Genomic DNA, 12,210 nt, shown 5'->3' with positions numbered 1-12,210 from the left:
TGTAGTTATATCTAATATATCATATTATATTTTATCAAATCTATAGCAGTATATGAATTACATAATGTAATATAGAATAAAAAAAATTTATAGCTACTTCTCATTCAGGAATATATATTATCCATGAATTTTTATTTTATATTTTTTCATCTTAATCTATTTATTCATATAACTCGGTTATTAGTAAGAATAAAATTATATTTTTTCAATATTACCTATAAGAGATAATGTTTATGAAACAAAATATGTTTATGGTATATGCTTCATTGTATAATTAAAAAAATGACATATACAATAGAATTTATATTCCTATTTCTTATATAAGAAAATAAACATTATTATATATATAGTGATCAAGGGCTATATTAATGAATCATTAATTAATGTAAAAGTAGTATAAATTAAATATACACATTACAAATATATCCTATATGTAAACTCCAATAAATGAGTGTAATTTATCTTTAACTTTAATAAAAATTGTTTCTTCAAAAAATTAATTTATTGCATACAATATCATAGAAATTTTATTAAATAACATATCATATAAATTAACAAAATATGACTTATAATTAAGTTATTATATTCAAATATATATTTATTTCAATTGCATTATACATAGTATACAAAATAAATGACATACTAATTCACTTATATCACTAAGATTTAGCACGAAATTATGTAGATCTTATGAATAATTGAATTTAAAGTCACAACATTAAATTCTTTATAGTATTTTTTATATTAAAAGGACACAGAAACATGAGTTCGTAATACATGCAATTACAAAGTTATAAATATATATATTGTAGAATAATATATAAAATATCTTCTTAATAAAAATAATATACATGTTATAAAGGAAACAGTTAATCTATAATAAATATAAGTTTTATATATTACAATTAATAAAGTACTATGACAGAGAATTTAAATAGTAAAGGGTATGTTCTCTACAGAAATAAATAAATTGTAATTAAAATTATTCTCTCTATGATTAACTTAAATAGTGATGAATGTAAAAATAAATAATAAATTTTCAAAATACATATCAACATATGTGCCATTGTAATAATAAATTAATAAAAAAATATATATTTTTATATGTCAAAAATTTATAAACCAGAGACTATATTTTCAATACTATGAACAAGAACAAAAAGGATAAACCATAACATAAATATAAATATATGCACATAAATATACATATAAACACTTAAACATAAGAACTAAATCATAAAACTTAAATCCTAAAACCTTAAGTCTCGATCCAAAAATTCTAAGCGATAATTTCAGGAAAAAATTAAACAATTACACGTTTACACAAAGAAAATATTCTAAATTCTATATGATGAAATTTTTTCATTTGAAAAATAAAAAATATTTATAATTGTAATTGCAGTTTTATTTTAAAAAAGTATGATATTACAATATGCATAATAAAAATTATATGTTTTTTTTTTTTATTTCTTCTTAATATATTAAAAATGAAATTATTATAGGAAGAAAAATTATTATTAATATGTTCAAATATATTATAGTCTAATTTATGAGGAAAAATAACCATATTTTTTTATTAGGTATATATATTATTGAATCAATTAAAACTCATGTAAATGATATATGCACATGTGGATATGTATATTCAGAATTCTTTATTTTTTTTCTTACAAATAAAATTTTAATAAAAATTTAAAATATATTTATTAGTTCTTTTATTATATAATGATATATGAATATTAAATGTTATTATATTTTGCTTTTAGATAGTTGATTCATAGTACTTCTAAATTATATTTTTATATATAAAATCATAAGAGAAACGAATAATAGATATGAATCTATATTATGTTATTTATTCATTAATATTACACATAGAAAAACGCACATATATTATAAAACATGAGTAATTTGAATAAATAAACTAATCTTATATCAATTCACTTGCGATAGTAAAAAATTCAGTATTAATATATAATGTATAAGATAAATATTAAAAAAAAATAAATAAGGATATACGCATATGTGGACTGCATATATATTCCTAATAAATAAGGGTTATAAGCATTTACAAAAAAATAAATTTTTTAAAATAAATACATAAATGTTTAAAAACATACCGAAACAATATATATATGCAATATCACTTTATATTAAAACATAATGATACTATATTTTATATAATATTATGCAATTAATATATGATGGTAATTATAATTATGTGCATATAAAGTAAATTACAAATGTTAAAAATAATTAAAATTTATTACATTAAAAAAAAACACAAAATAATATACATACAAAGAACATAATATCAAAAAAATTAACAATGTATCCATATGTTTGTAAATATTTTATAAACATTCAAGCAAAATATAGAAACTGCTAAATATGATATTCTATTGAACAATTTATTCAAAAATATGTATTTTTTGTAAAAAATAATAATGTACTTATATATATTTATATTTATCACTATACATTACATTATAAAATTAGGATACACTAAAATTTACTCAATTATTAATCATGTTAAATCAAAATATACTAGACATAATTAAAGTATAATTTTAATATTGTACTTAGACCAATACATATATATTAACAGACTATCTAAATAATATCCCGTTATTCAATTACATATATATGTTATTCTTAAAATATTTAGTTAATATCATGACATCTTAAATTATTATTCAAATTTTATATATTCATTGTATTTAGTTATTTTAATTTTTGCTATTTTTTGGATCAATTTTGTGGAAAATATTCTAAATGTAATGATACGTTATTCAATTTATTTGTCAATGATTTATCAATTGAGATAGGATGTATTTATCGTTCTATGTCTGGTTTTCACATGCTTAGTATTGATGATCTTAACAAATTCTACTTATTATTGTGTAATATGTTAACGGATTTATAGAATTATGAAGCCGATGTATGTTCTTTATTGAATACATTGTTAGACAAAAATGGAGATGATTACACAAATAATAAGAATACATTGCATTTTATTCAAGGTTTGTATGTTCTATGCAAAAAATACTTGATAATTTAATTTTTCCAGAATATTGTGATAAAAAATTTTACTGTAAATTTAATCCTACTTTATCTAGATCTATTTTTACATTAAGAACACAAGGAGATTTACAGACTACTGCACAAGTTATAGCTTTATCATATCCATTAACAGATTTAGGTAATAATGCTGTTGTTTAACTTGAAAATCGAACTACTTCCTCTGTTCCAGTAACCATAAATAAGGTTATTTGTATTGCTTTTTTAGTTTCAATAGAATTTGTATTTATTATTTTTTTTTTCATCTAAGTCAATATAAATATTATTAAAATTCATTATTTATATTTAAAAATTATTTAAAAGAATTAATGATTAAAATCATTATAGCTATTTCAACACATTATACATATTTTTTTATTACAGAACATGCATATCGTATTCCAATATAAAATCATTTTTAGATTATAATTATAATTGGGCGAGCCCAAGAAGGAAATACACAAGGAACAGAGATTCCATTGCATATAATGAAGATTTATTTTTGAACTCTGAAAAAAATTGTATTAACATAGCATACCTATCACAAAATAGTTTTTAATTAAAATAAAACTAATAATGTTAGATTTATTTCCACATCATTATAATTATAGTATTCATTTAAGTAAAGAACTCTGCCGTGAAATGTATATAAGGAGATGCAGAAGGATTGAAAATAAATGTAGGATAAATCATATAATTTAACTAATACAAAAAATAATATTAAAAACACATTTGCGCAGTAGTAATCTAAGTTTCATTGTATATTTAAAAAATAAAATATTTCATATATAAATATTTAACAAATTATTATAATAATAAATTTTGTGTTATATTTATTCTTACATAACCTTATAAAAAAACACCTATTATGATTTAAAATATATATAACTCTGTTAAAACCTATTTATATATATTAAAAAAAAATTTATGTGTTTTTTATTAATGGTTATAGTTAAAACAATATAATTATGTATTTTAAAATGGATATGTTTTATATTATTTGAGCTTCATGTACAAAAATATAATCAGAAAAATATACCAAAAACAATATTAGTAGAATTCAAAATTGGTGAATCATATATTTTTTCTGTTATGTTTCTCTCTTCTTTCATATGAATATAATTTATTACATTTTCTTTTTTGTTTTCGCTTTTTTTTTGTGTTAGAAATAGGAATGCTTCAAAACAATAAATATATAATAAAAATAGTACTTTTTATATATGTATAAATATGTGTATACATTAAGGATACACTGATTTTATAATACATGGATATAATTGAAGAATCTGAAGAAAGATTACTCAAATATATATAATAGTATTTTATAATACATTTTTTTTAACTTTATAATTGAATATCTTATTGTCTTATTTTTATTATATTATTATCATTTATAACAACATAAGCAGGAAACATAAAAGAATTTATTCTATGATTTATCAATTTAATATGACTAAGCATTATAAATTTATTAATATATTTGATTGCTTTTTAATTAACAGTATCTTATAGTTTGTGAAATATATATCAATTTCATTCATAAGTTAGTTAACGATGTGTTGTTAGAGTGCTACTAATCATGTTACCATTAATAAAATATAACGATATTTAAAAATAATATATCAGTGAGTGATCAATAAAGTATATTGTTAATAATAAGAATAATAAAATATTTACTTGTAATATAGAAAATAATATTTTATACTGTTTATTCTTATCTTATAAAAACTCATTATTTTATTTATATTATCATAAATTATATGAACATCAATAAGCGTATTATAGATTTTATCGAACTGCAATTTATAGTAGTATTTATTCAAATATATTTATAATATATTTTTGTAAACATTATATATTCTTTTTATCATATAAAAAATAAGGCATATACCTTATTTTAAATATTATTAAATTTAAATTTTTTATTCTATGAGAATTAATTGAAGTTAATTTATATTACATAAAAAATAAATACACTATATTATAAAATATATGTTAACCTTATACTCAAAAATTATGTCAAGTACATTTTATTAAGTATAGATTATAATTTATACTATTGTGAATTTATTTATCTAACATTATTTTTTTATATATCTTAATTCTATAGTAAATTATAAGATATTTGTCTATAGTAATTTATAATTTTAATGTTATTTGAAATAATATAAATCTAAATAAAAATGTTTATTTTAATATTCATAATATATATTAATAAGATAAAAGGTATGTTAGGTTATTTAATGACAGTATGTATGATAAATCACCATATGAGAAATACCATGTATTTATAAATACATCCTATGTAATGAAAAAATAGGTAATACGTTCTTCTAATTTAATATTACTCATAGTATTTTGAAAAGGTTCTTTCAATAAAATTAAATTATGTTAAATTTTTTATTTTTTAATTAGTTATATAATAAAATATACAAGAGAAAACTACATGCTATTTCACAATATACTTTTTGAGAACCTATTGTAAGAATGATACAAGAATAGAACAAATATACACATATTGATTATAAATTAAAATAGATATATAACTTTACAATTTTCATTATCATATAAATTTGTATTTATTATAATGGAATAAGGATATATGTGATTTTTGTTCTAATTCTATAATTAGATATGAAATATGAGAATGTTCATAAGAAATTTTAAAAGTAAATATATAAATATCATTCTAGTAATAAATTTATATGTGAATATTCTATATATAAAATCTATAGAAACATTAATATTATTTTAATTATAAATTTCCTCTGTATTTAAAATAAGAATACAAGAAACAAAATGTACATAAGACTTAATCACATAAAAACAAATATAAATATAGATCATTTTAAGAAAAAAAAATAATATAATATAAAATTTTTTGAATCAAAAAATATATGGTGCAAAGAAAATAAAAATCCCGTCCTTTAAATAATATGTAATGAACAGTATTTAATGGTACCGAAATGTATATATATATATATGTACATATAACATAAATGTGTGATACAATATATATAAGGATATATATAATATATATACTTATGCAGTTGGAGATAATTTTGGATCTATGGGATAATTAAAAAAAAATTAAATTAATATGTGCTATTTTTACTTATAGGATTGGGAATATATATTGTAATTCATTGTATATATATTTATTTATAATATTAATAAAGCATTTATATGTTTAATTATAAATTCTTATTTTGGAAAAAGGTAGACAACCAAATATCCATATATATCTAATGTAATGCAAATGATGAAATATTTACATGTTATACCTCCACATTTCTTATTTTTTAATATTTAACAAATATATTTTTAAAATATATATACATATAAAGAATTACAACAAAATATATCATAAAATATAAATCATATCAGCGAAAGAATATATATAATTTTTTGGTTTTCATAGTTCAATGTTAAATTATAATTTATATCTTATGCAATTCTCTTTTTTCATTTAACCAGGATATTTTATAAATTTAGATTATATTTGAACAATATTATCAATCAAATATATTGAATTTTAAATAAAAAAATGCTCAAAACATATATTCCATAAAATAAATAAAAGAGATTAAATGTAAAAAATAATTTTTTGATATTTGGAGATGTAAAATACAGAATAATATTTTTCTAGTTCATATTTTATATACCGACATAAATTTTTATTTATTATTTCAATGTTTTTATTATAAGATCTGCAGGATTAATATTTTACATGACGAACAATAAAATATATTTAGTTTATTTCTTTTAGTATATATTAAAATAATAAATTATTTATGTATTATTAGATATCAAATACATATTATATATTATATTTAAGGATTTTTTATTATATAATAATGAAAAACATTATATATACACTGCATCAATAATTTGTATATGATTGGCACATCAGGGTAAAAGCTATATGAAATATGGTTATTATTTTACTATATGACATATATATATTGATAATTTAATATATCAGAACATGAATAATATATTAGGTATTGATATTTTTATTTTATATTATTCAATTCTACAATGAATTCATTAAATTACATATTTAATAAATATAAAAATACATTAATATATACCAAAAATATTACATATGTGTATATAGTATTTTCTTAGATTAATCATAATAATTAAAGGAAAATAAAGACAGAAGAAAAGATGACATATGAGACAATTCATATGTAAAACACCATTTATCTTACAGAAATAGTTAATCGAAATAAGATATAATAAAACAACATAGAAATTAATGGTTATATATTATTCTTTATAATAATATATATTTAAGTTATCATGAAAACAGATAGAACTTATATATTTATTTTCCCTAATGAAGTTTTGCATATTACTCAATTTTTAACATAATATTTGTATTACATGTAAATGTAATGAAATAATTTTATTATAATAAATATTTTAATATTATATAAAACTATATAATTTTATATTCGCATATTTAATAGGTAAACACAAAAAAAGACTAAAAAATAATTAATATATCTGATTTGCAATCTTTCTAATAGGGTGCATATTTTTTTATTTATATTTGTATTTTATTAGGATGTAATAAAAGACTAAGATCATAAATAAATTACGAAATAAATTTTTTGAGCCATTGAATGTATAAGAACATCAGTTTGTATTATATAATCAATAAAATATAATTAAAATATATTCTATACATAAAAATTAAAATGCAGTCCTATAGGACCAATATAATAGGGTTACTGCGAAAACAACATATATATAAAATATGCATATATCATCATAAATTAAATATAATGTTTTAGATTTGGTGAATATATAATTCTTAAATAAGTGGTATATAGCGTATATTTGGCTTATTCATTTAATTTTTTATGAACATATATCTGGATTATTTACTTTATTTATGAATTCTATATCAAACTTATTTTTACATTCCTAAATATTCGAACCATAATTATGAGAACAATGATTAGAAACAAAATGTCCTTTATAAATGAGTTTTTATAATCATTCCCATTCTGTTTGCAATAATTGCTAAGAATTTCTTCTGTAGAAAATGAAATAACATTACAATATATATTGAAAATATATTAATATGTAAATTTTGCATTCATATGATATTTGGTTAAAAATATTGTTGTAGTTTTATTACATTTATTCCTACGTAAAATAATAGATTTAAGTAGTAAATAAAAAAAAAACCTTTTCATAATATGATAAATTAAACATCTAAATATATGAAATAAAACAAAGTAAATTTATATATTTTATTATGTACATATAATATAGCACAAATACCAAATAGAATATTTGAAATTCAGCAATCTTAATTAACGTATGTATAAATTAAAAAATACAGTTCAACGATTTTATATTATTTTTTTATTACGTTACCATGTATATAAAGTGTAAATTAATTCTCTCACAGTTTTAAATAAATATATGTATATGATGACCTTCAGTTATATAATCTCATGAATAAATGTGTATTATATATTATATAATTTTCTATATTACAATGTATTATTAAAAAATTAGCTATAAAATTATAAGCAAAAACTGAAAAAAATACAAATAAAACCATCATAATATGCAGTGTTTTCAATTATGAATATTTATGATTCTTATTAAAATTTTTTTGACATATATTTGGAATTATATATATTTAGACAAACTAAATATGTCCCAAAATATTATTATATATATTCTTTTATTTAAATATATATAACAACATTAATATTATTTATATAGATTTAAAAAGAACTAATATAACCATCAAGTTTTGTTTCTTTTTCTATATCAAGAAAATTACGGAAGCTTACATTTTTTATAAAAACATATATAAGTATGAATATCGATAAAATATAAAAAAGTATTGAGCTGAAAATTATGTATGATATATCATATAGGAAAAATAATAGATAAAAAAATATATATAATTATAAGTGTAGATAATGTAATTATCATGTGTCTAAAATGAGAAATTTCTCATATGTTTTTATTAATATACATGCCCTTAACTGAATTATATATGGTACACATTCTATAAAACATTTTTTTTTGCAACATAATAATATATTTGTACAAAAATATTATATACTGTAGGTTTTTTACTTTTATATTTTTTCTGGCATTGAATTTTTTTTAATTATAATATGTATATTCTTATTCAAAAAATCTGTCTTTTATTGTAAATACAATAATGAGAAGTAATTTAACCATTTATATATAACTTATATTCAAATCTTCATACGTTATGCGGTAAATTTTGTAATTGAAAATAATAAAAAGAAAACAATTATGTAGCTTTGGTATTTTCATAATATTATTCATTTTATAATTAAATAAAATAGTTATTTAAGAACTATAGTCCAAAAGTAATATGTTCTAAGGGAATTAATTGTATCAATAGCCCCTTACAAAACAAAAATTATATTACATTAATGTATATATAATCTTATATATATTGTATTATTGTAAATAGAACAAAAATTTACATTTTATTTCCTATTTTTGTTTCCCTGAATATAATTCATTTTAAAAACCTTGTCGATTTTGATTAATTTATTAATCCTTTATAAAATATTATACACAAAATATAATTAAAATTTCTAGATTATTTCAATAATATATATAAAAACGTATATTTTTTTTTCTATGTTTTAATTTATTTTTCGTAATCATTCAATTATGCTAAAATATATTAATAATTATTTTATACATTATATATTATGGGACATCATATATGAGTTTCCCATTCTGATACAACATGGATATAGGGAGAAATAACATATTTCGAAGTTCAAAGAACTTAGTTATCTAATAACAAAAGATGGAATATATATTTACTTAGTAAATTATTTTTTTGATTTAATCAGAACATAAAAGGAAAACTTGTAATATTTAATAATTACTATTTATTTCTATAATTACTTCACACCATTTTGTAAGTAGTAGAGGTGATTAAATTTATATATAAACTGTTTAAATTATTGAAATGAATTTTTTGAAAAAATATATTCCTTCGCGATTTAGAACGCGTGAATATAAATAAAGGAAACAGGAATCCTACTCATAGAAAACAAAGAATCATGAATATAATTTTTTCATTTTAAAATAAAAAATAAAACGATGTATTCATATATAAAGAACGAAATTAACATTTGCTTTTAAATTATATAATAAGAGCATAAGATGTATGAAATATATGAACATTTAAAAAGTATTAATCTTTATTTTGGTATTTCATTTGTCATTGATCACCAGTTGTTACATTTTCTAATAAAATTGTACATAAGGTGCTAATATATAGTTTCTAATTTAGTTTTATTCAGATTTGTTAGAATTGCATTTGAATAAAGTTATAGTATAATATGTTCTTATATAGACATATTTTTTTCATTCCTGAACTATATATTCTTCTATTGCAATATACATGATAATATACATTCATTATATATAAAATTATTGTTATTTAAACTACATATTGTATTAAATTGAATTAATATATGTATTTACGCGGTAATAATAATTGAAAATAAATAATGATTAACAATACAAAAAATTTAAGGAAATTACAAACTACACGAATAGTTTTAAATACAATATGCTCTATTGATGTAGGTTAAAAGTAGCTGTAACTAATTAGGATTATATTCGTCTTATATATAAATAACCTCATTATATTATAGTTATGATAGCGTTTAATAAAAACATAGACAAGATTATAAAATATTTCACATAGAAGTCTTTGAATTAATTAATCTCTGCTTATATATTTTTAATTATATATAATAATTATAAATGACATTTAAAATAAATATTTTTTGATGATACCTATTAGGTATCATAAATATGAATGTATTTGTAAAATGTCACAATTATTCTTGTTACGAAGCAATAGCTACATATATACCTAATTAAATTTATTTTTATAGGTTTTTAATTGTTAATACGCATTTTATCTAATAAGGAAAATAAAAATATATATATATTTCTATGGGTTAATATTATATCCAATTAAAATAAAGTATAATAAAAAATATTAATACATATTATTATAACAAAAATATTATGATATGTATAATTCAAAATCACATATAATTTATTTCATATAGAATGTTAGAATTTTGTTATTAATATAAATAATATATAAATAATACTTCTTAAATATAATATGGAAATGGAGTATAACTTAATGAATTCAAAAGAAAAATTTTTTCTTTATAGAATTTTATTAAATTCATAGCGTGAACCAAAATAGTGAGAAATGTTTAAATAAGGTATTCAAATAATATCTTATTAATGTAAATTACATATATATAATTCAAATAATCATGTTGCGTATAAAATAAAAACCCTATAATATTTAATATAATGCATAAGGCCTATGAGACATTGCCTCATAAACATTATCAGTAGAAAATATATATTGAAGCTGTAATACATAAAATAATGTAACATATACAACTAAATAAACAGAATCATTAGTTTTACACCCATGTTTTAAATATCAAGCAATACATAAAATATGTAAAATTTTATAACATTTCCTATAAAATATACATAACCATATTTTATAAAAGATAATAAGAATGATATTTATATCATAAAATTTAAGTATAATAGACTAAACTACAAGCATAACTTCCTATTCCTAAAAAGCACTATGTATATGTTTACGAACTGTATTATTTTTTTTATATTATATTAGCAAACACATAGTTAAATATGCACTTTTTTTGTTGGTATATCACCTTTTGAGATTTGTTTATAATGCGTCGCATTATAAGGGTGTGTTTTTTATACATTATAAATTATTGTTTATATTAAAATATTACATTTCTTCTTAACATAATTATTTTATTTTTTTTATAAATAAATACACATATATTATCTTTTGTTGCACATTCATAGGCTGAGGATCTTAAAAAATTACCTACAAAAAGGAAGTACTACCTTTTTGATAATGCAGTAGAGAATTGTGATCATGTGGAATTAAAAAATAATATAAAGAGTATTACAGGTAGTTATACAGAACTTCAGAGCGTTTCTGACAAAATTACCAGATGCTTATGTTATGCATATAAAACAAATAAGACATTAGAATTTAGTAAAGATGACTGTGATTACCTGTATTTTTGGTTA

The 12,210-nt window shown here is 18.2% G+C and overlaps 1 protein-coding gene across 1 annotated transcript; it reads left to right on the top strand.

Moving 5' to 3' along the window:
• Window positions 1-11,838: 11,838 nt before the first annotated feature.
• On the top strand, window positions 11,839-12,210 carry PGO_000325 (variable surface protein; the record flags this gene model as incomplete). The annotated part of the gene is made up of 2 exons (XM_028690751.1): window positions 11,839-11,856; window positions 11,980-12,210. Coding segments are annotated over 2 exons (249 nt in total), but the record flags the coding sequence as incomplete, so codon positions are not given.

The sequence above is a fragment of the Plasmodium gonderi genome (genome assembly GCF_002157705.1).
Source record: "Plasmodium gonderi DNA, contig: Pgo-contig_30, whole genome shotgun sequence".
NCBI classification, from domain to species: Eukaryota; Apicomplexa; class Aconoidasida; order Haemosporida; family Plasmodiidae; genus Plasmodium; species Plasmodium gonderi.
Note: the sequence above shows the minus strand (reverse complement) of the source record. Positions and strands in the feature narration are given on the sequence as shown.